The sequence below is a fragment of the Bos indicus genome, chromosome 3 (genome assembly GCF_029378745.1).
Source record: "Bos indicus isolate NIAB-ARS_2022 breed Sahiwal x Tharparkar chromosome 3, NIAB-ARS_B.indTharparkar_mat_pri_1.0, whole genome shotgun sequence".
In the NCBI taxonomy this organism is placed as follows: domain Eukaryota; kingdom Metazoa; phylum Chordata; class Mammalia; order Artiodactyla; family Bovidae; genus Bos; species Bos indicus.
The window spans coordinates 50495854-50523644 of NC_091762.1; the positions used below are offsets into that span (position 1 = coordinate 50495854).

Consider the following 27791-nt stretch of genomic DNA (forward strand, 5'->3'; position numbering starts at 1 on the left):
CACAGACACCACTGAGCATGCACAAGCTTGTTACTGGGATATGAATAGGGGATTTGCAATTAAAATTTTTAATTTGGACTTGGTTTTTTAGAGCTTACTCCAAAAAAATTCAAAAATTTGCAGTATTTGGTGAAGATGGAATTGTAGAAACCTGGTGCAGGTCACATATTCCTATAGGCTTCCAAGTATTCTGACCAAAGGAAAAGTTCTATATAAGCCTATACCATAAATCAGCTTAAAACAGCTTCTGTAACAATGTTTCCTATTCTGTATAACACAAAGTGAATCATTTGGACAACAGTGTGCAGAAAAAAGATGCTAAAAATATTACTAGACATTACCTTGGCTTCCTTAGAATGGTCTCAACAATTATCTCACAATAGCACACAAGTTTGCTACCCTCAGGCAGACTTATAATTTTTAAAATGACCTTTAAATAAAGGTATAAAGATTTACCCCAGTGTCCCCAGAATGCTTCTGGGGGGAAAGCAGAATGATTCAACAGAAAAAACATAATCCTCAGAACTACTTAGATTGGGGTTCAAATTCTGATGTCTCCACTTGCTAGATGTTATTGTATTATTTAATTTCTTTTAAACTTTGTTTATTTATATAATGTTTATAATAAAGACAGATCAAATTTCATAGGGGCTGCAAGTATATGCATGATTCAACTGCATATATAAACCTAATACTATTACACTTATAAAACATACTCTAGTAATATACCAAACAATTCTCAAAAAAATACCAGTTGTCTTTTTTTATCTTAACTATACTATATACTACTACCCCCCCAGAAGTTTATTAATGACATAAATATGAATGGTATTTTTTATAGGCACAATAAAGGCAACAAACTTACTGGAAGATAATTTCACAACCAGACATTTTGATTTTGTCACATTTTCCCTGAGCAGCCAGAGGAGCCTTAGCTGCGTGAACAGCACACACAGATTTTTCCTCCATCATGAGGTATAATCGATTATCTCCTTCCACCCTCAATTCCCAATAAAAAACTCTCAATCACATGAAAATTTTTTTGACAAATCATCTTCTAGCTTCACTACTAATTCCCTGTCCATGACAAATGCTATTCATATAAAAATATAACAAGCAAGAAACTTAACTAGCTAAGATGAAATTGAAAGGAAACAGCCATGGACTATTTTCACACTCACTATATTATGCACGGGCTTCCCAGGTGGCTCAGTGGGTAAAGAATCTGCCTGCAATGCAGGAGAGGCGGGTTCAATCCCTGGGTTGGGAAGATCCCCTGGCGGAAGGCATGGCAACCCACTCCAGTATTCTTGCCTGGAAAATCCCATGGACAGAGATGCCTGATGGACTACAGTCTATAGGGTCACAAAGAGTTTGGACACGACTGAAGTGACTGAGCAGGCAGCAGGCGCATTCTAAGATATGAAGTTTCACAAATAAAATAAAATATTGCATCTTTTAAGTCTACTTTATATAATGGTTTAGCGGTGTTACCAGTTTGCCACTATGAACTATCGCTACCTGTTGTCACAGAGATGATGAGAAAACAAAGTAATATATGCAAATATCTAAAAGAAAAATGTTGGTCCCATTTTTTCATGTCACATTTATCATGTTATAATCAGTCCTGGGTGTTCACTGGAAGGACTGATGTTGAAGCTAAAACTCTAATACTTTGGCCACTTGATGAGAAGAGCTGACTCATTTGAAAAGAACCCTGATGCTGGGAAAGATTGAGGGCAGGAGGAGAAGGGCACGACAGAGAATGAGATGATTGGATGGCATCACCGAATCAAAGGACATGGGTTTGGGGGGCTCCGGGAGTTGGTGATGGACAGGGAGGCCTGGCGTGCTGCGGTTCATGGGGTCACAAAGAGTCGGACACGGCTGAACGACTGAACTGAAACTGTCTTCATATGTGCATTCATATTACACTGCCTTCCTTCTTTCAGTTCTCAGTATACACATCCATACACTCAAACATTTTAGGGACCAAATAGGTATTTGTAATGGTTACAAATGCCCATAGCAGCATTAATCATAGTAGCAAAAAGGTGGAAGCAACCCATTCACAGATTAATAGATAAATATGGCATATACATACAATGGAATATTATTCAGCCTTAATAAGGAATGAAATTTTGATACATGCTACAACATGGATGAACTTTGAAAGTATTATGCTAAGTGAAATAAGCCAGGCACAAAAGGACAAGCACTGTATGACTCCACTTCTATGAAGTATCTAGAGAAAGTAGAATACTTATCAGGGGCTGGAGGAGAGAAGAAAGGAGCTTAGTGGGTACAGTGTTTTCAGTTTGGGATAATGAAAAAGTTCTGGAGACAGTGGTGATTGTTAGACAACAATAACAAAGTGCTTAATGCCAATGAACTGGACACTTAAAAATGCTTAAAATGATAAATTTTATATGTATATTTAACCACAATAAAAACATTTTTTAAAAAATTCATGATTGGGGACTTCCCTGATGGTCCAGTGGCTAATACTGTGCCCGCCCAATGCAGGGGGCCCAGGTTCAATCCCTGGTCAGGGAACTAGATTCCAGATGCTGCAACTAAAACCTGGTGCAGCCAAATAAATAAATTAAAAAAATACACAAACAGCACTCGGGTGTTTACAATAAAATCATGATTGTTAAAAGATATATATATAGTAATGAGATGGTATACCTGATCTGTCTTAAACTGGGTGTGACTAGGATCTCCAAGTTAAAAACAGCAAGGAAGTAGATTTCAAAGAACTGGACTTAGGGTTCTAGGGGGCAAAAGGATCTGCAAATGTGAAGTTAAGAGCCACCTTTAAGATTTGACTTTTTTAGAAATACATTTTAACCCTGGGCCTATTCTCTCCATATCGTCCTGTTTCTTTTGGTCTTTTTCTGACAGCATGTTTTTCTTCCAACAGAGGTTCAGTTTCAGTCTTTCTCCTAGTACTCTATCCTGAAAGTAAAAACCTGGATGTTCTAAGGTGATGCTTCTCAACAAGGGTGATTTTGCACCCCAGGAGACCTTTGACAATGTCTGGAGACATTTCTAAGTTGTTTCAATGGGGCTGGGGGGCAGGAGTTGCTACTTGCATCCAGTAGATAGGCCAGGGATGGTGCTAACCTTCCCATGAGACACAGGATAGTCTCTCACAACAAGAAATTAACTGGCCCAAAATGCCTATAGTGTTGGGTTGGGAACTCTCTTCTAAGATCTTATTCTAAGGTTTTACTAAGTTGCTTGATTTCTGGTAGAAACTGATTAAAATGGAAGTTACCTCCTTTGATTCCCTACTTTCTCTTTTCATTTACATCTTTTATAGGAAAAAGCTAGTTTCAGCACATATGCTAAGGGTAGGTCTTTTATTTTGAGTTTACAGGACAAGGATCAATGGTTATGTTTATGATAAGTGGGGGTAGGTGAGAGGCTATTTACGCTACCATTCTCCTTACCCCGGCCAGTCCTACCATGATACTCTATGCCATGGGACAAGATGAAAAATAGAAGGGACAAGGTGTTACAGACAGAGAAGAATGGGAAAAAAAAAATCCAAGTGAAGCCAGTGCAAGGCAGTGCCTATCCCATGTGGACTGGCTAATCCTTTCCAGTGGCCACTGGATAAGAGGAAGTATCTATGAATCCGATTAAAGTTATAACAAAAAATTTTTAATTCAATTAAAACCTAAATCATGGACTTTCTACAAGATACTACTTTTAAACTCAACATAATGTTTATAATTACCTAAAACTTACATTTCTTCTGAGGAGCAATAAACTAATGAATGCGTAATACTACTGTGTCAATAACAAGATACTCAAATACTTATGCTTTTATTTTTCTCTTGTATCATACTAAATATCAGACCTGCTGTAGCAAGTATAACTCATTTGGTATAATTTAGAAATTTCAAGAAACTACTGAACATCATGGGTCACTAGACCATTATAGTAATTCATTATCATAGTACACATTAAAATGGTACATTTTTACAAACACTTTGGGAAACTGACAGTACATACTAAATACCAAATATATACACATCCTTTAACCCAACAATTTCACTTTCAGGTATAGATTCAACACAGATGCATGTATATACTCACGAAATGACAGGTGTAAGAATGTTCTCCACAGAATTATTCATACTAGTCCAGAACTAGGAACTACGCAAATGCCCACCAATGACAGAACGGATAAATTCTGCATATAATAAAAATAAACTAATGAAATACTATTCAGCAATAAGAATGAATGAACTACAAATACATGCAACAATATGAATGAACCTCACTTGGGCAGGTTAAGTAACTACCTCCTAAAATACCTAGGATTGAAGCCCTGAAACCTGTAAATGTTATCTAATATGGCAAAAGTGATCTTGTGGATATGATTAAATTAATGATCTTGACACAGGGGATTATCCTGGATTATCCAGGTGGGCCCTAAGTGTAGATGCAGAGGAACATTTGACTACAGAAGAAAGATGATGTGATGATAAAAGCAGAAGCTTTGAACAGAGGAAGAAGGCACAAGCCAAGGATTATAGGAAGACACTGGAAACTGAAAAAAGATAAGGAAATGGATTCTCCACTTACAATTTCCAGATTTAGGAACCAATCTTGCCTCTGACCTAATAAAACTGATTTTGAATTTCTGATCTTCAGAACTACAAGAGAATACATTTGGGTTGTTTTAAATCCCTTAGATTTGTGGTATTTTGTTACAGTGGCATCAGGAAATCAATACACTCAAAAATAAAACAATGAGCAAAAAAAAGTGTATTATGTATAACTGCATTTACATAAAATAAAAGACAGGCAAACTGATTTTAGAAGTCAGAATAGTAGTTACTTCTGGGGAGGAAGAAGGTGCGGAGACAGGGGCAAGAGGAGAGCTTCTGGGATGTTCATAATACTGTTTCTTAATCTGAAGGTGGCAAAATTATATTTAATTTGTGAAAACCCTTATTTATGTACTTTCCTACATGTATGGTATATATAATTTTAAAAGCTGATGCCTTTTCTGATGCCTTTGCTGCTGAAAAAGACAGACATATTCAAGGAGGTGGGGAAATACTTACCAAACAATAACTTTATTTCTCAAGAATACTAAAAATTTTGTTTCTCTCTCCAAAAGATTTTAAAAATCTCAACAAAAGACACAATATAATAGTTCACTGCTAAAAAATAAACTAAAACACTGCTGAATTAGCTCTATTATGCCTGCATCCTAAGACTATAAATTACAAAAATACAAGTAAAACCACATTTTCTGAAAAACCAGTAAACAAAGGAGAAAGTCTAGTACTATATACCTAAAGATCAGAATTGTTTTGGGGGGCCTAAGATTCTTGAAACTAGTAAAAATGGTAATAACAGAAATCTCATGCCATCAACCTGTACAGATCATTAAATATAAAAACAATTTATAAAACACATCAGATTTTATTGCTTGAAGAATACAGCATATGAAAATCACAAGAATGTCAAAATGAAAGTCACTAGGATTTGAACATATAATACATTATCAGATGCAGTAAAATATTAACCTGAACTCTGCATCAAAAAAAAAAGGTCTGGAAAATATCTACGTTTTTTCCTAAGAAACAGATATACTTAAAATAAAAAGTATAATGATGTTACAGTACAAATTAGAAAAGCCAACACTTATTAACTTATTATTTCTTAGACTAGACTACCTTTGGTACTTAAACTTTTAAAAAAACAATCCCTTCTATCTTGTTCAAACGCACTCATGGATACAGTATCAACTTTAACTCAAAACATTCAGCAGGATTAACCTATTTGTGGCATGGAAGAAGTGTATTTAATAAATGTGTAACAATATTTCACTTTTTCTAAAACTGCAAAATATGATCATTAAGAAATCTAATACTTGTACATTTGACTTATTTAGCTCTTCAATTAAAACTGGAATTCTAGCAGCCACAATCTATCTTTAGACCTGGTGAATACACAAATTTAAATGATTTGGCAACTGACATAGTAATTTAGATTACTTCATACTATTTTAAGTGGCTTTTCCATTTTGTTTTCAAAATATAAACACAATAGGCCAGTTCTTCAAAACACTGGATTCCTATAAAAATCACTATCATACTTTACTTATTAGAACCAAATTAAAGCTTTTCCCTTTTAATAAGCAGGTTAAAATTATTTATGTTTCATATAGGGCTAATCAATTATGACACATTTTCTTAAACAAAACATTTTTTAAAGCTATCACTCAATTATGATGGAGATAATGATGCCATTTCAAAGGAAGTATTAGACATTCTAGGCCATCTAGTCAAGAAACTGTAAAAGGAATGCTAAAAACAAACAACAAGGAAACTATAACTACAAGTTAAATTACAAAAAGAATCCCCTCTTATAACAAGCATGCTCATTAACTGTCATTTCTTTCCCCTAGGAAAGGTCTTAATATTCGTGAACCAACCAATGCAACCTAAGCAACTGTTTCACAAGATGGACTAAGCAAGTAATATTATTAATGATTACTGGAGTGAAATACTAAGAATCATGACAGTCCTCAGAACTGGGCAGGCTTTGAAATGTAATAGTGTAGCTAAAGATGAATTATGCTATAATAAAACAAGTTTTTAGCTCTACATAAAATAAAAACAAACTGAAAACATAACCTACCAAATTTTACAACTACTATTGAACATACTCCTTTCTAATTTTTGAATGCCTTGTTTTGAGATCTTTTTAAACAAGTATATTTATCTGAGCATGTATGTTTATTGCCTGTATACATATACTCATTTTAAAAGACAAAATCCAGATACTGCAAAACTGAGCTTTTTCACCAACCTGATCTAATGTCTACTATATCACACAGCACCTCCCCCCAATAATTTAAAATTCCCAATTTTTAGTTTAGTTAAAAGGGCAGAGGAAATGCAAATGAAGATTTAGAGCTTCTGTATAAATTTCACTGTATTTTTATAAACTTGAAGTTTTCTGTAACACTGTTTATTGATCAAACACTCACTGCTATCTAAAATTTCATAAACACCATTAAAAATTCAAAATTGATATTATACTGAACCTTAAATTTTCAACAGTTCAAAGAGACAGATTTTACATGAATAGCACACAACAGATGAAACTTAACAGCAGATATCCTAGAATACCAATGGCAAGTCCACCAAGATGCAAAATTACAGATAAGCATTTTTTTCACTGTTTTCTTGTGCAGGGAAAATCATTTTAAAGGAAATAGAAACTCAGCTGGTGAATTTCAGATATCATCATCATCTTCTTCATCCTGAGAAGATCCTGCCTGGTTGGATGCACTTGCTGATGCAGCAGCAAGCTGTGCTTGTTGGGCAGCTTGCTGCATTTGAAGCCATTCCTGTTGGGCCAATTCTGCTTGTTGCTGTCTAGCCTAAACACAAAAAACATAAAAAAAAATTTTTTTTAAACCTGTAACATGCACACTTTGTATATTAAGCCAACCATAAACTTAGTCATTATTAAACTGGGTATTTTCCAACCACTGTAGTTGCTGTACATCAGGACAACATGAACTCTGTAAGAAAATATAATGAGAGACTGCTTCTTCTCAATTCTCTTAAGAAGAGTTTTCAAAAGTTTCCATAAAAGTTTTCTATAAAAGTTTCCTTTTATGTCACATAATGGTTCAACTGAAGACAGCCTAAAAAAGTTCACAGAAAAATCACAACATTCTCTCTTTGGTTTTCTTTTCCCTGTGTTTGCCTCTCTTTTGTTTCACTTGACTCTTCCGCCCTCTCAACTTATAATTTTGACATAAATACTTACAATCTAAAAATTGTATCTGTGGTTTAGAATTTCACTAGTACAGTACCTCTGTTACAGAAAAGTACTGAACATGAATGCAATAGCTATCTTGATATTTCTTTTAAGTTTCTATCATAGTTTCCTACCCTATAGATACATTTCTTTCTTCCTCTGTCCCTTTCCCCTCTTTATAAATGCACACATATGTATGCGCACACACACACACACACAGAACATACCCTTCCCACATACAAACTAGTGAAAATACTTATCCAGTACTGAATTTAATTAAGTAGGATAGTTAAAACCCATTCATTTGAAATAACTTCTATAAAAACCACCACTAGATCTGAGAAACCAAGGTACATCCACATGCATTACATGGTTCCTTCCCAATTTAATTTCATCTATTAGCAGAAAAACCATACCAAGAAGGGAAAAATGAATCTGTTCTTGAAAAAAATCACATAATTTCCCATTAAGAGTTTACCAAAACAATGCTGTTTCTCCATTTCTGCCTTTTTTCAGAATTAATCTTTTAGCCTGGCTCATTCCCTCATTTAGGAATGGCCAATTGCTTGCCAGTATTTAAAACACACATCAGTTTTCTTGATCTTTCTAGGTCACATTCTCCGCTCTATTTCATAGTCTATAATTCTGTATGCATTCCCATACTTATCTGTTTTGTTCTCTAGTTACCTGAGTATATTATCTTTTTTCTCCTCTAGACTTGAGAATAGAAAACGTTTCCATATTCATTGTTGCTTTCCCAACATACAGGCCCCAAGGATTTCTGAATGAATGAATGTTTTGTGGGAAAACAATAATGCTCAGCATAACCTTAAGATTTTTTACCATGTACATTTCTAACTTTTCTTAATAATGTTATGAATTTATTATCCAAACATTCCCTGGGGTAATTCTAATATATAAAAAAATCATTTAATTGTTACCAATTAAGTCCAAATTTCTCAGCCTAGAATTTAGACCCTCCAAATTACGGTCTGCTCTACTATATTTTCTCTAATCTTCTTTCAAAGCATTTCCCTTGTGCTAAAAACAAACAAAAAAAACCCCCACCTATAACATAAAATGTTTTCCAATTATACTTCATACTCTCCCATTTTTGCTACTTTACTCATGCTGATAGTCAATCTTTTTGAAATCTGATTTTCACCTACTGTAATTCCTCTCTTCCTTTAAGTACTCCTGAAATACTATTTCATCAGTAAGTTTGTTCCTGACTCCTTCCAGTATTATTTGGGGTCTAATAAGGAGATAGAAGTCACACTAGATAGGGAAACAGAAAGAATGTAAATATAAAAGATCAGTAATCAAGTATAAAGGTGATAACTAGGTAATCAAAGAGGCAAGAAACAAATACTAAGATTTGTGCATGGCAACTACAGGAAGCAGCCATCAACCTTAAAATTGAAACAAGGGAAGAGGTTGAAATTTTTATAACTTACAAGGTTTGAGGAGCAAACCACAGACCTGAAACTCAGACTTCTGAAGGAGTATATTTGGCTGGTACTACCATCTCTAAGTTTAGAAGAGGGCCCCAAGGTTTGAGACCCACATACCTGAGGAAGGGGATGCATGTTCGGGTTGGTTCTGTAAGTATTAAGAGAAACTGCAAACCAGATTCAGTTGCTGCTACAGGAAAAAACTGATGCAGCCAGGGTGAAGCATTGCTGCATTGCTCAAAGGAACCTGAAGCCAACTGGAAGTAAAAGAAAGGAACAAGTGCCTTCTTCCACCCAGCCATGTAATCTCCCTTCAGAGCCCCCCACTAGCAGCAGAGTCTAGGGAAGTCAGCTAGAAAAGCAGAAACACTGTTTGCAGACTACTGGGCCCATTCTCAAAGCTAGCACAGGAAGGGGGTTTCATGCTGAAACAATTGCTTAGTAACTGGCACACTTCTACATTAAAATCTGTACTTGGGGATCTCTTTATGTCTTCCTCATGAGTAGTCAATCTCATATAACAGATGTTAAGGTATCTATATTACACCTCCCCTCTGAGACGAAAATGTTTTTTGTGTTTGTTTAGGAAATTAAAGATTAAATTAGGAAATTAAAATACCTAAAATAAAATTTAGGTATTCTAGTAACTACTTCTACCTATTTTTATAAAGAAATATGGAAAATATTTCCATAATACACAGGCATATTTACTATTATGGCAGGAATACCCAGAGTTCAAAACAGACTAAGAATGCTTCACAGAAAATACTTGAAAATCGTACGGCAAACCAAATATATCAATTTAATCAACTTAAGAATACCTACTCTGTGGCCTAATCAACTATAAATAGGTATAATTTTGTGGCACAAAAAAATTTCAAATAATCTCAAGTCTCTACACAGGTTTTATTTGCAAAGCTGCTTTATCTCAGTTTGTTCATTATATTGTAGTTTGTTCAATAATCTGCAAAGACATGTACTGGTTATACTTAAAATTTAACTGACTTTTTTAGGTACCATTGCCCCATATCAGCACCCATACTTTCCTCACTGAACAAAAAGCACTCTGATACCTTTAAAATCAATACTGATTGATAAATATTATTTGTATTCATGTCCATAAATTAAAAATTTCAGTGGTATTTATTCTAATTTCTTTCCTTCCGTTTTGCTTCTTACCCAATCCATCCAAAGTATTTTCCTTCTAAAATGGAAGAGTGAAAGGGAAGTAAATAGGCATTACTTGCTAACCCACTTCTTCTGGAAATTCTCATTATGTTTTAAGACTCCCCCTCCCACATACTAATACAATTCATTTACAATTTACAGTTAACGAACCTCAACATATTACTGGTACTTCCTTTTCAAACATTTGCTGCTAGCACTGAAAGACAGCTTCAAAAGAGGCTGCTTTTTGTTAGTATGTAAAATAAAGTCTAAATGATTAAGTGAAATGAAAGTTATGAAAAAGATGGTATAATAATTTATCAGTTCCATTCATATTTAAGACTAAAGTACTAATACTATGTGTTCTAGGAAAAGTACTAAGCAGGTACAATAATTTTACTTCTCTTCTGATTTTTCTCACAAGAGCAAAGAAATACCAGGGTATTTTTTATCCATAGGTCAGGGCAAGACAGAAAGGAGATAAGGGAGAAAAAAAAAAAAACAAACAAAGAGATGACAAGGGTAGAAAAGTGAAGACAGAATTTGCAACCAGTAGATTATTTCCTTCATTCAACTTTTTGTCATAGAAATGATAAAGTACATTCATTCTACTTAAAAGTTCCAAAATAAAATTTAAGTAAACAAAATGGTGGCTAGAGTATTAGCACAGTATTGTAGAAAGAGCACAGGTTTTGAAGTCAGAAGATATTTACCCATTTCCTTTGTCTAAGTCGATCCTTTCCAATAAACTAAGCTTCATAAAGACATAACCCTGTCTTTTTTTACACTATTATAAGATTAGCAACTAGCACTATATCTGGTAAATAGTGAAGACTTATTAATAAATATCTGTAGAACAAATGATCTCATGCAAGTCTCTCCATCTCTGAGTCTGTTTCTTAAAGTGTAAATGGGTACAATAAAATTTGTATTGTTCATTAAAAACTCTGCAAAGTGTATAAAGTATTTAGCAGAGCATCTTTCCCTTCATCAAATATTTACTTTGGCACCCTGTAGGTGATCTACCATAGTAGAGACTCAATAAATAATAGCCAATAGCTTTTTTAAAAAACTTTCAATCCTCCATTGGTATCTCATATTCATATGGATTACAACACTGTTTGCATGTGGTCGTGCCTACCTCAAAGGCTTTTCTACTTTAGCACCTATTTTCTATGTTGTTGTCAGGATTAAATAATACTGGTAAATCACTTGGCACATGATTAACACATGGTTAGAACTCAATAAACATTGGTAAGCTTTATCTTCCTTATCAGTTTAAATGGTATCTGGTGTCTAGTGCTTGATAACTTAAAATTTAAACACTTTTTTTTTTTGATGTTTGATAAGAATTTTCTTTTTTTTAAACTTTACAAAATTGTATTAGTTTTGCCAAATATCAAAATGAATCCGCCACAGGTATACATGTGTTCCCCATCCTGAACCCTCCTCCCTCCTCCCTCCCCATACCATCCCTCTGGGTCATCCCAGTGCACTAGCCCCAAGCATCCAGTACCATGCATTGAACCTGGACTGGCAACTCGTTTCATATATGATATTTTACATGTTTCAATGCCATTCTCCCAAATCTTCCCACCCTCTCCCTCTCCCACAGAGTCCATAAGACTGTTTAAATACTTTTTAATATAAACCAAACTGGTAGTTAATGAGCTAATCTGGAAAAGACCTGAAATGGTATTTCCTAGTTCTAATAGTAATTATAGTAACTTGTAGCAATTCTCACCTCTTCTATTCAAACCAAACCTGTCTTTCATTTTCAAATGAGAAGCCAGAACTTTGTAGGGGAAAAATAGCCCCACTTCTCCCCCTCCCCTTTTTTTTTTCATAATGGTGAATAGATTCTTGAACCTCCTCAAACTTCAGAATCATAATTTGGAAGATCAAGGCTGAAATAAATGATTTCAAAAGTCTGTTCCACCCCTACAGTTCTGTGCTTCCCTGACTCATCAATTTAACTCAGTCATTTATTCAACAAATATTGTGCTAGTTTCCATGTTAGATGGGTGCTAGAGATACAATTAATAACAGGTCCAGCCGTCAGGGAGCTTACAAACTAATGGCAGGGACAGACAATTAAAAAGGACCACAAAGCACTATTCCTATGATTAAATATGTATCTCTATGGAACTGAAACACTATTTTACATCCTCTTTACCACAGAATCACCTCTGACCCAGTGATTTAGGTCGAAATTTCAAGATCTTCCCACTGGAAAGTGAGCTCAATGCTTTATTTCAAAAAAGTATGTACTTACAGACAGTTTGCTTGAGCAATCTGAGCATTTCAGTAGTACCCAGAAATGGAATGGACTATTTTTTAAGCTGTTCTTGTAAATCTTCAAGTTCGTAATTCCTTGCTCCTGCCTTTGCAGGGTAAGTAGGAAGGAGGTACAGAGAAGAGCAAGTGAAAATACCATTAAGATATCTCAGTCCCTGATGATAAATTTAGCCTTGGACAGTGATCTGCATTCTTAATGACGAGGTTATTAAGCTCTCAGTCTTACATGGAGTGAATATTCAGTCATTCAAGGATCACTGTAGGGTTTCCCTCGTGGCTCAGTGGTAATTCACCTGCCAATGCAGGAGACACGGGTTCAATCCTTGACCCGGAAAGATCCCACATGCCATGGAACAGTTAAGCCTGTGTATCACAACTACTGAGCCTGTGCTGTAGTGCCCAGGAGCTGCAACGACTGAAGCCCGTGCGCCCTGGAGCCCGAGCTCCATGACAAGAGACTCCTTCGCAAGGAGAAGCTCTAGCACTGCAACTACAGAGTAGTTCCTGCTAACTGCAACTACAGAAAAGTTCACATACCAATGAAGACCCAGCACAGCCAAACATAAATAATTTTTTTTAAAAAAAGAAAAGAATCACTGTACACTGTAACTACCTTCTCCCCAGCTTCAAGGAACCTGGCAGAGAAGGAGCGAAGGACAATTTTTCCCTCTGAATTTCTTGTTCTTGCCTGTGTGTATTCTGGACCAGGCCCAGTGCATCCCATGCCTGAATGGAAAGGATTGATGGAAAGCTTTTTCTTTGCATCAGCACGGGGTATATGTGCATATTGGTTGTTGTGTTACTCACTCCACGCGGAAGCTGTGTTGCATGCTGCATGGGATTCTTCATCTCCTAATCCTCATCCCTAGGTATTTTTATCAGATAATGAATGCTGCCAGCCTTTGTTGCCTCTGCTATAATACAAAGGCACAGTGAGCCATGGAGATGAAGGGTAAGAGACACTATAGCAGTCATCTTTGGAAAATATGATCTTCCACAGAAGGATGATCCAAAATACATTACAGAGCTTGTTTCTACTGTCACCAAGGGACCTGGAAGGGAATGAAGAAGGTATCCAGGATTCTGACAATGGGCTAAGGCAGGCCAAGAAGATGGCAGAGCAGTAACACTGGAGAAATTCTGAGAGGCTAGTCACAAACTCTTGGAGGAGGAAATGGCAACCCACTCCAGTATTCTTGCCTGGAGAATCCCAGGGACGGGGAAAACTGGTGGGCTGCCGTCTATGGGGTCGCACAGAGTCGGACATGACTGAAGCGACTTAGCAGCAGCAGCAGCAGTCACAAACTCCACTCAATTCCAGCTCCCGGTGGTCTCCTTTTTTAAAAAACAGAGGGAAATAACAAATAGTTCTTGTTGCTAATCCTCCACAGACTGGACAATAAAAAAAGCAAAAAAGGAGAAAAGTTTTCTGCCTTTCTCTGTTCCACTGACCCTTCAAAGTTTTAAAGATCAGAGTGTTTTAAAGGTGTAGTAAAGACCTAAGTTAACTAAAAAGTAAATGTGAGTCAGGTTTTTTTAATATGCCATTCGTCTAAAAATTTGATAAAATATTTTCTCACCAGTCCATCAGTTTAAATCTTACGAATGTTTAGGTATACTTTTCATGCTTTTAAATGGTCATTCTGCCTGAAAAAAACATCAAAGTAAAGTCTCAGTAGTCATTTGGAGTTGTTCTCCTCAGAAAACAGGTTGCTGCAAATATTTACTTTTATGTAAAGTAAACAGCTGGCCAAATAGAGTCAAATTGGCCAGATCTAACATCAGACTCTATGATTAAACAATCAGCCACAAAAACAAAATTCTTTGGACATGCAGATTGACTTGGGAAATGATTTTAGAAAACTATGATTTTGGTGTTCAAAAAGGGTCAGATTCACATGAAATTAATTTAATATGTGTTACTTACTTTTGCAAATAATTCCTGTTGCTGTCTCAATAATTCTTCTTCAGGAATGCCAAGATTTTCCAAACGAGAACTGGCCTTTCTTCTTTTTAATGCTACTGTCTTGCATTCTTGTAAGACTTCTTTTACTTCACTGATATAAGAGCCAAAGCCTAAACTTTCTAGTGCTGGGAAAATGAAAATATGAAAACATCAGAAAGTGATAAAACACTACTTTTTCTTCACCATTGTGAAGCTTGCCAATGGGGGTGGGGGGTGGGGGGAGGTATTTGGAGGGGAAGACTATTGTCTTCTAATAATTTTACCTATTTTACAGTGCACAATAATCATCCATATGGCTAAGACAAAATATTTTATCAGCTTTCTTAATATCAGATTGCAAATTAGTTAAAACTTAAGGAACATATCAAGGCACAGGCCTTCACTTTTCCTTTTCTTTTTAGTTTTTTAAAAACTAAAGCATTTCCTGTGAGGAAAGAAAAAAAAGGCCCAATGTAAGAACATGTGGTTTTACTAAGAAAATATTTTTTCCTATACCACTTATAGTAAATAAATCATTAAGTCTGTCATATTCTTAAAGAATACAAAAAAAGGAAATATTTGGAATATACTTGTTAATAAAACGGCTTAGAAAAAGTAGGCTGGTAACATAAGCTTTATCTAACTTACAGTAGGACGGGGGAAAGAATAGTTAAGTTCTTTTGTCTAATATACCAACAGGAAACTATTTTTAGCAAAGACACTCAACCTGCCAAGTTTAAGAAATACTGCTGGAAATAACTTATGAAATTCGGAATTTATTCAAAGACCCTGAAAAATCAAACTTACAAGAAATACTGCAAAAATATTTAAAGTGATGTGGCAAAAAAACTGAGATAAGGGAAGACTATAAGGATAAAAGAAACATCAACAAAATATTCTATTTTTTCACATTTAGAAAGAAAAATTTATAAGAAAATAAAGCCTTCTGTAATCTAGAAAGACAAAGCATAAAATTTCCTTTTGGCTCACAGTATTTAAAATTATATAGTTTTCTGTATGTTGACTAATGCCCCAAAGTCATATTTTGCTTTCTGAACCAACAATGAAATACAGGTGATAAAAAACATAGTAAATGAACTTAAATTATTTTTACAGACTTTCAACAGTTATGATGAACCAGGCTCCCTCAGTAAAGATGCCCTAAGTTCTCACTGAATTTGCTTTTCATGGAGAATACCAAATATACCTTTAAAATGTACATTCCCATGTAAGCTGAGGTTTTTAAAGGCATTTTGAGTGATTTTACAGTTTTAAATTATTTTGTATGTTAAGCTGTTTTCATCAACCATCTTTAGAAATAACCTGATGTCAAGAAGTAGACTGCTACTACTTGAATTTTAACTTAAGAGATCCCATCTTTTGACCCTTCCCAAATTTCAATAAGACATTATTCTGAGTTCTATTTACCAAATTACCAAATTAACTACCACCTAATTCCTGGCCTCAAGGAGCTTGGGGGTATAGTAGGAAATTAAGTGAAAACTAGGCAGCCTAAATTTTTTACTTGAATTGATAGACATTATTTTTTAAGTGTTAATGCTAGAAGCCAAAGTTTTTCATTTGTATTTTCTCTTTTTAAAGGCACGAGCATAGCAGTATATTTTCAATAATACTGGCTGGAAATAATATCAAAAGAAGCTAGTAAATGACTTATGGTATCCCACTACAATCTAAAGAAAAGTTTTATTTCCTTAGCCCTACAACAAGATCCTCCAGGATCTAGCCCCAGCTACCTTTCCAGCTTTATTTCTGCCATTAAATCCCTGAATACTTTGCTAAACCTGACCACTAAGTGTTTCCCAATAGGCACTGGTTTCGCACATTCATGCTGACAGTAATTCATTCACAATCCAGATCAAACTCTGTCTTCAAATTAAGCTTGCCTGATCCTTCTAGACAGAAATCAGTTCAGTTCAGTGGCTCAGCAGTGTCCAACTCTTTGTGACCCCATGCACTGTAGCACACCAGGCTTCCCTGTCCATCACCAACTCGTGCAGCTTGCTCAAACTCATGTCCATTGAGTCCGTGATGCCATCCAACCATCTCATCCTCTGTTGTCCCCTTCTCCTCCTGCCTTCAATCTTTCCCATCATCAGGGTCTTCTCAAATGAGTCAGTCCTTCACATCAGGTGGCCAAAGTATTGGGAGTTTCAGCTTCAGCATCAGTCCTTCTATTGAATATCCAGAGTTGATTTCCTTCAGAATGGACTGGTTGGATCTCCTTGCAGTCCAAGGGACTCTGAAGAGTCTTCCCCAACACCACAGTTCAAAAGCATCAATTCTTTGGGACTCAGCTTTCTTTACAGTCCAACTCTCACGTTCACACATGACAACTGGAAAAACCATAGCTTTGACTAGATGGATGTTTGTTAGCAAAGTAATGTCTCTGCTTTTTAATATGCTGTCTAGGTGGGTCATAACTTTTCTTCTAAGGAGCAAGCGTCTTTTAATTTCATGGCTTCAGTCACCATCTGCAGTGATTTTGGAGGCCCCAAAAATAAAGTCTCTCACTGCTTCCACTGTTTCCCCATCTATTTGCCATGAAGAGATGGGACCAGATGCCATGATCTTAGTTCTTTGAATGTTGAGTTTAAGCCAACTTTTTCACTCTCCTCTTTCACTTTCATTAAGAGGCTCTTTAGTTCTTCGCTTTCTGCCATAAGGGTGGTATCATCTGCGTATCTGAGGTTATTGATATTTCTCCCGGCAATCTTGATTCCAGCTTGTGCTTCATCCAGCCCAGCATTGTGCATGATGTACTCTGCATATAAGTTAAATAAGCAGGGTGACAACATACAGCCTTGACATACTCCTTTCCTGATTTGGAACCAGTCCGTTGCTCCATGTCTGGTTCTAACTGTTGCTTCTTGACCTGCATACAGACTTCTCAGGAGGCAGGTCAGGTGGTCTGGTAATTCCATCTCTTTCAGAATTTTCCACAGTTTATTGTGATCCACACAGTCAAAGGCTTTAATGTAGCAGAAATAGAAGTTTTTCTGGAATTCTCTTGCTTTAATACAGAAGTAATCTCCCCTTTTTGAAAAGAGAATATGAAACTTGGTTCTCACTGTATTTGTATAACCTTGGATATGTTGCTTAATATCTATGCTTCAATTTTCCATCTCTAAAATGAGAACAGTGTCTATTTCATAACATCTTCCTACAATCAGAAGCACTATAATGGTTAAGCATGCAGCCCTTAAGGCTGCCAGGAATTGACTTCCAGCTCTTAGATTAGCTGTGTGACTTAAGTTCTTTCACCCCTGTTCTTAGAAAACAAGAACAAGAGTAGCTACATTTCATCAGATCATGTTGTTATGAAAAGTAAATGAATTAATATAAACAAAGAGCTAAGAACAGAGTTTAGCCCACAGAAGGAGCAAAATAAAGCATTCATTATTATATTATCGTACTTTATTACTTTAAGGGTTGGAGGAATCAACAAGTAATTAACTGAAGGCATTTCACACAATGTCCAACACGGAGGAGTTCCTTACCTAACTTGGACTATGTATTATTCATGTTCAGTTTTTAAATTTATTTATTTTTTCTCTTACATTTTAAAGCGTACGCTAGTAAGTGTACAGGACCCAAATAAATGTACGGCTATGCACTGTTGCTGTTGTTGTTTAGTCACTCAGATGTGTCCAACTCCTTGTGAACCCATGCACTAAAGCCCGCCAGGCTTCTCTGTCCGTGGGATTCTCTAGACAAGATATAATGGAGTGGGTTGCCATTTCCTACTCCAGGGGATCTTCCCAACCCAGGGATCAAACCTGCACTTTTTGCACTGGCAGGAAGGTTCTTTACCACTGAGCCAACAGGGAAGCCACACAGCTACTACCACCCCATTAAATTCTAGCTAAACAAGTATATTAAATTCACAAAATTAACAAATCAATGCAATAGAGAGACAACTCTTCAAAATGTCATGAGTTCAAAATTACATATTAAAAACTTCAATCCAATCTACCTTAAACCATGGAGGGCCTAGGTTAAAAAAAAGAAAAAAGAATCGCTATTAAAATCATTAAGGTTGACCCTGTATGCAAGACAGCAAAAGAGACACAGATGTATAGAACAGTCTTATGGACTCTGTGGGAGAGGGTGAGGGTGGGATGATTTGGGAGAATGGCATTGAAACATGTATAATATCATATGTGAAACGAATCACCAGTCCAGGTTCGATGCATGAATCAGGATGCTTGGGGCTGGTGCACTGGGATGACCCAGAAGGATGGTATGGGGAGGGAGGTGGAAGGGGGTTCAGATTGGGGAACACGTGTACACCTGTGGTGGATTCATGTTGATGTATGGCAAAACCAATACAATATTGCAAAGTAATTAGCCTCCAATTAAAATAAATAAATTTATATTAAAAAATCATTAAGGTTGAGAACACTGCTTTCAAAAGAAAATTGCAAGTAAATCCAAGATTAACATTAAATATTATTGAAAAAGCTGTGCTCTCAACACTGAGCACACTGTACTCTCAAAAAAATGGTTCAACAAGAGCAGCCATAAATTTAATCTCAAAACTGTACTGACTAATCCTAATTTTAAACACATTTTGGCTAACAAATATGATTAACTGGATACAGCATCCCAAAGAAAGGCAATGCCAAAGAATGCTCAAACTACAGCACAATTGTACTCATCTCACATGCCAGTAAAGTAATGCTCAAAATTCTCCAAGCCAGGCTTCAGCAATACGTGAACTGTGAACTTCCTGATGTTTAAGCTGGTTTTAGGAAAGGCAGAGGAACCAGAGATCAAATTGCCAACATCTGCTGGATCATGGAAAAAGCAAGAGAGTTCCAGAAAAACATCTATTTCTGCTTTATTGACTATGCCAAAGCCTTTGACTGTGTGGATCACAATCAACTGTGGAAAATTCTGAAAGAGATGGGAATACCAGACCACCTGACCTGCCTCTTGAGAAATCTGTATGCAGGTCAGGAAGCACCAGTTAGAACTGGACATGGAACAACAGACTGGTTCCAAATAGGAAAAGGAGTATGTCAAGGCTGTATATTATCACCCTGCTTATTTAACTTCTATGCAGAGTACATCATGAGAAACGCTGGACTGGAAGAAACACAAGCTGGAATCAAGATTGCCGGGAGAAATCTCAATAACCTCAGATATGCAGATGACACCATCCTTATGGCAGAAAGTGAAGAGGAACTCAAAAGCCTCTTGATGAAAGTGAAAGTGGAGAGGGAAAAAGTTGGCTTAAAGCTCAAGATTCAGAAAACGAAGATCATGGCATCCGGTCCCATCACTTTATGGGAAATAGATGGGGAAACAGTGGAAACAGTGTCAGACTTTATTTTGGGGGGCTCCAAAATCACTGCAGATGGTGATGCAGCCATGAAATTAAAAGGCGTTTACTCCTTGGAAGGAAAGTTATGACCAACCTAGATAGCATGTTCAAAAGCAGAGACATTACTTTGCCAACAAAGGTCCGTCTAGTCAAGGCTATGGTTTTTCCTGTGGTCATGTATGGATGTGAGAGTTGGACTGTGAAGAAGGCTGAGCGCCGAAGAATTGATGCTTTTGAACTGTGGTGTTGGAGAAGACTCTTGAGAGTCCCTGGGACTGCAAGGAGATCCAACCAGTCCATTCTGAAGGAGATCAGCCCTGGGATTTCTTTGGAAGGAGTGATGCTGAAGCTGAAACTCCAGTACTTTGGCCACCTCATGCGAAGAGTTGACTCACTGGAAAAGACTCTGATGCTGGGAGGGATTGTGGGCAGGAGGAGAAGGGGACGACAGAGGATGAGATGGCTGGATGGCATCACTGACTCGATGGACATGAGTCTGAGTGAACTCAGGGTGTTGGTGATGGACAGGGAGGCCTGGCGTGCTGCGATTCATGGGGTCGCGAAGAGTCGACACGACTGAGCGACTGAACTAAACTGAACTGAAACAGGGATATTTTACATCTGTTATCATGCAGTAGTAATACCCCCATTTTACATAAAGGAGAATCTTAAAGGATAAGGGGAACACATGTATACCTGTGGCGGATTCATTTTGATATTTGGCAAAACTAATACAATTATGTAAAGTTTAAAAATAAAATAAAATTAAAAAAAAAAAAAAAGGATAAGGAAAATGTCTCCTAAACAGGACCATCTTAGCTGTGCAGGTTGTTCAGTGTACAACAGCAATGTATCTGGGAAAGCCATTCATACTGTAAACATCATAGATTTAAACTCTTACTATGGCACTTTTTCTGTCAGATGGTAATAAAGGTTTTCAAGGAAGAAGTATTTTTTTCCAATTGGTACAAAGGGATTTTATGGACTGCTGATGGCCCTGGCCCTAAGGATCTCAGAGTAAAAGCTAAAACAATAAAAATAAATAAAATGAATAATAGTACATCTATTTTTAAATTTGTGGATAAAACACATATCACTTGTTTCTCAGAGGTATGCTGATATCTACCTTAAAACTGTATTCAGAAAAGCACACAGCATATTAGGGGGGAAAATCCCTTAGCAATATTTTTTCAATTTGAAAGACAGTTATGACTACTTAAAAAAAAAAAAAAAAAGGTAAAAATGTACACCCAACAACAATTTTAACATAGGCATATCTTATATTTTACAGTAATGATGTACTCCCCAAAAGTTTTGTTATAACATGAATTTGTGTGAATTATTTTATCCTTCAAATGCATAGTGCATGCTTTTCATTTAAAGAAACTAAAATACAAAAAATGGCATTCTCTAATTTCTCTCCTTTCTTTTGTTTGTACGTTAGGGGAGGGAGGTGCTGTAGTTCACTTAAAATACATTAAAAGAAGGTAGGCCAAAGTGATTTCTTGGTTTAATGGCCTAACAAAGACCCTTAAGAATCATGTCATCTATGGCAGCGGTCCCCAAACTTTTTGGCCTCAGGGACCAGTTTTGTGGAAGACAATTTTTCCATGGTGGTAATGCGAGTGATGGTGAGTGGCAGATAAAGCTTCCTGCTCATCCACTGCTCACCCTCCTGCTGTGTGGCCCAGTTCTAACCAGGGTTTGGGGATCCCATCTCTATGGTATCACCACTCCTTGGAATCCGGGACAACAATGAGAGATGGATGGCAGAGCAAAAATCAAATACCATTCATCTTTATATCCTTAGCAGTATCTAGGACAGTGCCAATTCAAAAGTTAACTGTTGGGTGGCAGAAGAAAAACAAAAACAAAAAACATATTGATTTTAAAGAAGATAGTAAAGTCCTAACTTAAAAAGTACCTGTGTGCGATAAATTGTTCAATGTAAATTACATGTGTCCCTTCAGGAAAAAAAGTATCAGTATGGATGCTTATCTAGGCAACACAATACTATTCTCATTATTATTACTATTATTACAATACAACTTCTTTGCAATCACTCAGATCCCCTGATTGCAAAACTACTTCAAATCCACTTTCCAAAACAGACTGTGGTTGAAGCTTTAGAACAAGGATACTTAAAGTATGGTCTGTGGATTTGTATCATAACTGTTTCATCATGTAATTGTCTGCAATGAGTTAAGTACTGTAACTCAAACTAAGCATTTTAAGAGCCTTCACAGCAAAACTGCAGCTATGTGAAGTGATGGCTGTGTTAACTAATTTTATTGTGATAATTAATTTATAATATATACACACACCAAATCATTAGGTTGTAAACTTTACACTTACACAATGTTATATGTCAATTATAGTTCAAAAAGCTGGGGAAAAAAAGAAACTTCATAGCAATTTGACAGTAATTTTATTTCTATTGAGTGCAATATCAAAATTTTTCATTTTGTTTTTCTAGTGACTCATTTTTATTGTATTTTACCAAGTACCAGCGTGAGAGGGATTGGAGCAATACAACTGCTGAAGTGAATCCTCAGAGACTTTTTCAAACTTTCACTAACTTGCAGTTACTATTCTCAAAAAAGTAAGAAAGAAAAGGTAGCAACAGACTTAAAATGCAGAAATAAAAATATCATTTAAAATATTCCTACTTACACTTTCTCTTTACAAATGGCATCATGACATAAGGTTAAACATAACAGACCTTCAGCTTTACATTTTAATCAGTATCATATAAAGTTTTTACATTGTAGCATTATTTCATATAAGTTTCTCAATTCTAACAGTAATTGCTAATTATACCTGATACCATTAAGTATTATTTATACATAACTGGGGAAACCTAAGTTAACATATTTGCCTAAGGCCAAACCCTTCACAGTATACTTTGCAGTTCTTAACACTCAATGTCAGTTCTTTCCATAATACAACAGAACATGTTAGAACTCATTTAAGAATGTGATCACAGAAACCCAGAAACAAAATAAAAACATCTTTTAAGTGCAGAACTCCCTCTATTTGTGTGTATGTTATCTTCAATGCCAAGTCCATGTTCTTAAAATAAGCAAAATATTTGTATTAAATTTTTTTATATTTTAACTAGGTTATATAATTTCAGATTTACTGGCAATAAAATTTGTTCAACTTTAGCTTGCATTTTACAAAACTGCCTCAAAATTTGCTCTGAGAAGGCAAAGTGGCAAGCGAAATGTCCTGAAGCAAAGTCTAGTTCATTAAACTTATTACTAAAAAAATCCAAACTTAAATATGTGAGAATCAAACCACTTTAAAATGTACACTATTCTACATGGATATATCTTACATTCCTAAATAATCAAATTGACAGAACAGTATTAAAAAATGTCATAATCAGCTTTCCAGTCAGTCTATAAAATTACACCTTAAACACCTAAAAAAAAAACACACCTTAAGGATTTCTTTTAAAAAATTTTAATCACTCAAGACAAAAATTTCTTTAAATTATTACGCAATATGAGATTATAAATATATAAAGTCTATCCCTCTAACTGGGGAGAATTTGGGGTTAAAATGTACATCCTTATCTAACACTTAAGAACAGCAATGTTACAAGAAAACAAAAGTAATTTTATAAAGCTGTAACAGCTCAATACATTATTTTTTTAATTAATAAATCATCCTCAGTACATAAGGAAAATGCTTTCACTGGAACTTTCTGACTCATACGTTAAACTGAATTTAGCATATTCCAAAGTTGAGCTATTTAGCTAGCATACTGCTAGCTACAGCTGCACTTTTCTTCCATCATGTCAATCAGAAATCTAAATATATCCTAGAAAAGAATAAACTCTACCCAAGAAGACAGATTGTAAGGCATTATTAGATTTTTGGAAAGATCCCCACTTCTGTGGTATAAACAAATGTTTAAGCAGATCCTTTTGAAATCTTTTGCAATTTTCATTAGAAAGGCAATGTTGATAAAAGATCTGTTTTCTCTTTTATGAATTATAAAAGGAAATTACAGCTATTTGTGTAGGACAATCTTGTGAAAGATTTGTGACAATTGCACATATAATGTAAAAATAAAAACACAAGAGGAAAAATAGACAACTTGGCTTTCATTTTACTTGCCAGAGTACTCTAAACAAGTAGAAGACTAGCTTTAAAGTCAAATATACCTTTTCCTAGGGATTTCTTTTTCTCCTTATGTACTGAAATGGAAATGTCAGAGTATGTTTTATATATCAGTAAGAATCAAAAATGAAATGACAAAATACTTCTGTCAATAATTACCGTAAAATACTGTACATGGTGAATATGAGCAGATGTGTCCTCTACTTCAGTATAACAGGAAAGTCACCTTTTAAAAAGTTAATAACAATAAAATGGTAGATAACTGCCTGCCTACCAAAATTAAATTAACAATGAATCTTTTTTTTCTGACTTCAAAAGCGATCCAGAAATTGTTAGAATTTTAATTGGGTTATTATAAAAGGCAAGCTATCACTTCAAAATTGACCACAACCTTCCCATAAGATTATATATACCAGTTACAGAAAAGTGCTTCCCAAAACATTATGACTAGTAATGCTGAAACAAACAAACCATCAGAATATGGTCCTCCAAAGCCCTATTAACTGAACTAAATCCTTTCCAAGATGCAAGAGGAGAAATGGTTAAACTTTCAGAAGTGTTCAATAAACGCTTAAGCCTATACAGCTAAACGGAGAGGACAGCAGGAAACAAAAGGGAATGTTCCACGAAAAAAAATCTCACAGTCTTTAAACCCAAGCTTTAAAAACCTACCTCTATGGAACAATGCAAGCTATGGAAGGAAGGAAGGAAGGTTAAAGAATACTGACTGCTTCTTTCTTACAGAATAGAACTGGAGTACTTTAGCAACTTGTTGATGAACGGTAGGGACCATGAAACCATTTTTAAAGCGGAAAATATACTATAGTCAATACTAATAAACTTTACAATTGTGAACATTCACGTTAAGAATATTTTTATTCATGTTCTGAAAATTGATCTTTTCTTCTACACTGGTGAAAAAGGTCGGGTGGGAAACGGGTGCCCTCTCCACTCAAGCTTGAACTTCCTGTCTGAATTCTAATTCTCCAAGAACTTCTGGCTTCCTCTCTCAGTTGTCATGATCCAGGTTTCACTTTAGGCAGGCAAAGTTCTTGTTGCTTAGGTTTACCTAGCTGTAAGCTGAGACCGCTACTACTACTTTCTTAGGGGGAATGTTAGCCGACTTAATCGCCTGCAGCTCTCACCTGCATTTGGTGTTTGAAAAGGACCACGAGAATACTACAGAGGTCTGAAGGCACCGGCTGCCTCCATGCCCGCAATGGCTTTTCAGTTACCAATACTAACCAGGGGACAGAACTGAAGGCTTTGACATGAACGCGTCACGCGACCAGCAGGCTGTCCCCGGCCCCTCTTTAAAACAAAATCCCACAAATACCACTTACCTTGTATGACGTGCTCTGGCGAGATGGTTTTCTTTTCCGATTTGTTGCAAATCTCATTGGCTTCAGAAGATATAAGGTGAATGAATTCAGTGCAGCAGTTCACCACCAGCTCCCGGGCATCGTTGGCCACCCGGACATTGGGGAGAGTCTCTTTGATCATCTTATTGATAGCAGCTCTGGGTATAGTGAGATCATCATCGTTGCCAGATGAGGAAGCCATCGCACCTTCTCTCTCGCGCCCCGACTTTTAAAAACTCCTCAACTCTGGTCCACGACGATTTTTCAAAAGGCCGCCCTCGGAGAGCGATCCAGGAGTCCCTCTGAGATGAGCGTGCAGAAAATTAAGGGGCCAGGGGTGGCTGGAGAGAGAGGGGAACACCCGTGTGTGTGAAAGATTTAAGGCGAGGTTGGGAGCAAAGTTGGAGGTGGGCGGGAGGGGGGTTGTTGAGGATTCTGGGGACAGCACTGCCCAGGTCGGAGGGGAAGGCAAGGTGGTCCGGAATCTGAGCACTAGAAAACCCCCTTCGTGTCTCCTCAGAGGGGCGTGCGCTGTCGTCTAACCGTTCCCCAACGGCGCGGAGCAGAGGCAAGGTCCGGGGGCACTGGTCTGGCCGCGGAACAGGGCGGATACTCAGCCGGCAAGGCTCTACAGAACCGGAGCCCCCGCTGCCGCCCCCGCCGCCGCCGCCAGCAGCCGATGCCGCCGCCTCGGCCAAACCATCCTTCAGACACCCGCGCCGCCGCCTCACAACATGTCGGCCGCAGCCGCTGCTGGAACCGGGGCGGTCTCCTGGGAACGAATAAGGACAGAACCAGGCACAAGGGGACCGGCAGCGGCGTCTGCTGTGACCGTTTAGCCCGAACGCAGATCGTGGAAGCCGAAGCCGCCGCAACGGTGGTCCCTCCAGAGGCCAGAGAAGGTTTACTGGAAGCCTCTCCCGATACCCTTTGCGCTACCGGAAGCCTCACCCCCACACGTTACCCACTCCCCCCCCCCGCAAGCCCACTTCCAGACCAACTTCCGGGTGTGTCAGCCGCCCTTCCCCCACCGTCGCCGGCGGGAACCGCCCGTCTTCTCCGCCAGCAGCTTCCGCCTGCCGCAGTACCGGCACGCGCTCTGGGGTCCCGCCCCTTCCCAGGGATAGTGACCGGGCGAGCGCGCGCCTCGCGGTACCGAAGACATCTGAGCACGGGCCAGGGCTTCGGCACCAGAAGCGGATTGTGATGGGTGGGTGTACTGGCTAGGGTGGATCGCTGCCACTATTTTCTCTCGGCCAGCTGAGGCCTTCTTAGCCACGTTTGGAGACAAAGGAGCGCTGGATTTCGTTCAAAGAACTTGCTGTGCTAACGTTAAAGAGCCCGAATTGAGATTGAAAGGAAGAGGAACGAAGTCCAGGTTCCAGAATGGGATGTAGGAAAAGGAAAACTCCGTTTTCCTGGGGCTGCATCGTCCTGAGGAAAAAACTGTTGATATCTAATAGACTATCTGGACCAAAGCTCTCTATGGTCCTCCACCCATTTTTCTGGGTTTATGGGAAATGAAACAGAGAAGTGACAGCCACTACTAATTGACAGCTAAGCTGGAAACTAAAAATAAGATCCAACGTAGTGGAGAGGCGTAGTGTACAATGAGCCAAATTACAATGTTCCCACTTAGACGTTTTCCGTGATGTATTGGTTCTGCTAAGGTGGGGGAAAGTGGGTTAAAGTATGTTAAGAAACTGGTTTTCTCTTCTTTCCAGGGAAGCAAACGTGTGGCAAGTTCTTTACAAAAATTGCATTTTTTTTTTTTAAAGTAAGTTTGCCACAACGTCTTTTTGAAGAAGAGGCTGTTATAAATAGAGTGTTGCAATTTCTCAAAAGTAAAAGAGATAAAATTTAAATCAGTTTAGGCACTTTACTTAATCATATACAGTTGTTGTACACTGGCAGCAACTGGGTTGTTTGAAATGTTTTCTTAAAGTTTTGTCTTTTGGTGTACAACCCTAGATGTCGCATCTTGAGGAAATCATACTTGTTCCTTTTTTTTTTCATTTAGCGTTTTCTCCAGTACATTTGCAGGTTCTTTAACTTCTGCAATGTAGACATTTGTTTCTTAGCATTATTAAGTTTAGTCAAAATGTCTTTGATAAAATGATATTTTAAACTTTTTATTCAAAATAGGAATGTGAAACTGTTGGCTCAGATGTAGGCCTCTATGAAAGTTTGCTTCCTATGTATCTTGTTTTCCTTTCTACATGCTTGCTTGTTTCCTACATCATAATATTCTTCTGGAAATCCAATTTTTGTTCTTCACAACT

General features: G+C 37.1%; 1 protein-coding gene across 1 annotated transcript; it reads right to left on the reverse strand.

Moving 5' to 3' along the window:
• Positions 1-3821: 3821 nt before the first annotated feature.
• DR1 (down-regulator of transcription 1) lies at positions 3822-26420 on the reverse strand. Its single transcript, XM_019957035.2, has 3 exons — positions 25492-26420; positions 14653-14816; positions 3822-7420 (listed from the first exon to the last, which is right to left on the reverse strand). The coding sequence occupies exons 1-3, from the start codon at positions 25709-25711 to the stop codon at positions 7274-7276; spliced, it is 531 nt and encodes a 176-aa protein (XP_019812594.1). The 5' UTR covers positions 25712-26420; the 3' UTR covers positions 3822-7273.
• Between the last annotated feature and the right edge of the window lie 1371 nt (positions 26421-27791).

Excerpts from the sequence above, each read along its gene's own strand:
- DR1 (XM_019957035.2), bottom strand. The coding sequence starts at position 25,711 with ATGGCTTCCTCATCTGGCAACGATGATGATCTCACTATACCCAGAGCT. Across the intron at positions 14,817-25,491 it reads GCCAGAGCACGTCATACAAG|CACTAGAAAGTTTAGGCTTT; the intron begins GTAAGTGGTATT and ends TCATTTTCCCAG. Across the intron at positions 7,421-14,652 it reads AACAGGAATTATTTGCAAAA|GCTAGACAGCAACAAGCAGA; the intron begins GTAAGTAACACA and ends TTTTGTGTTTAG.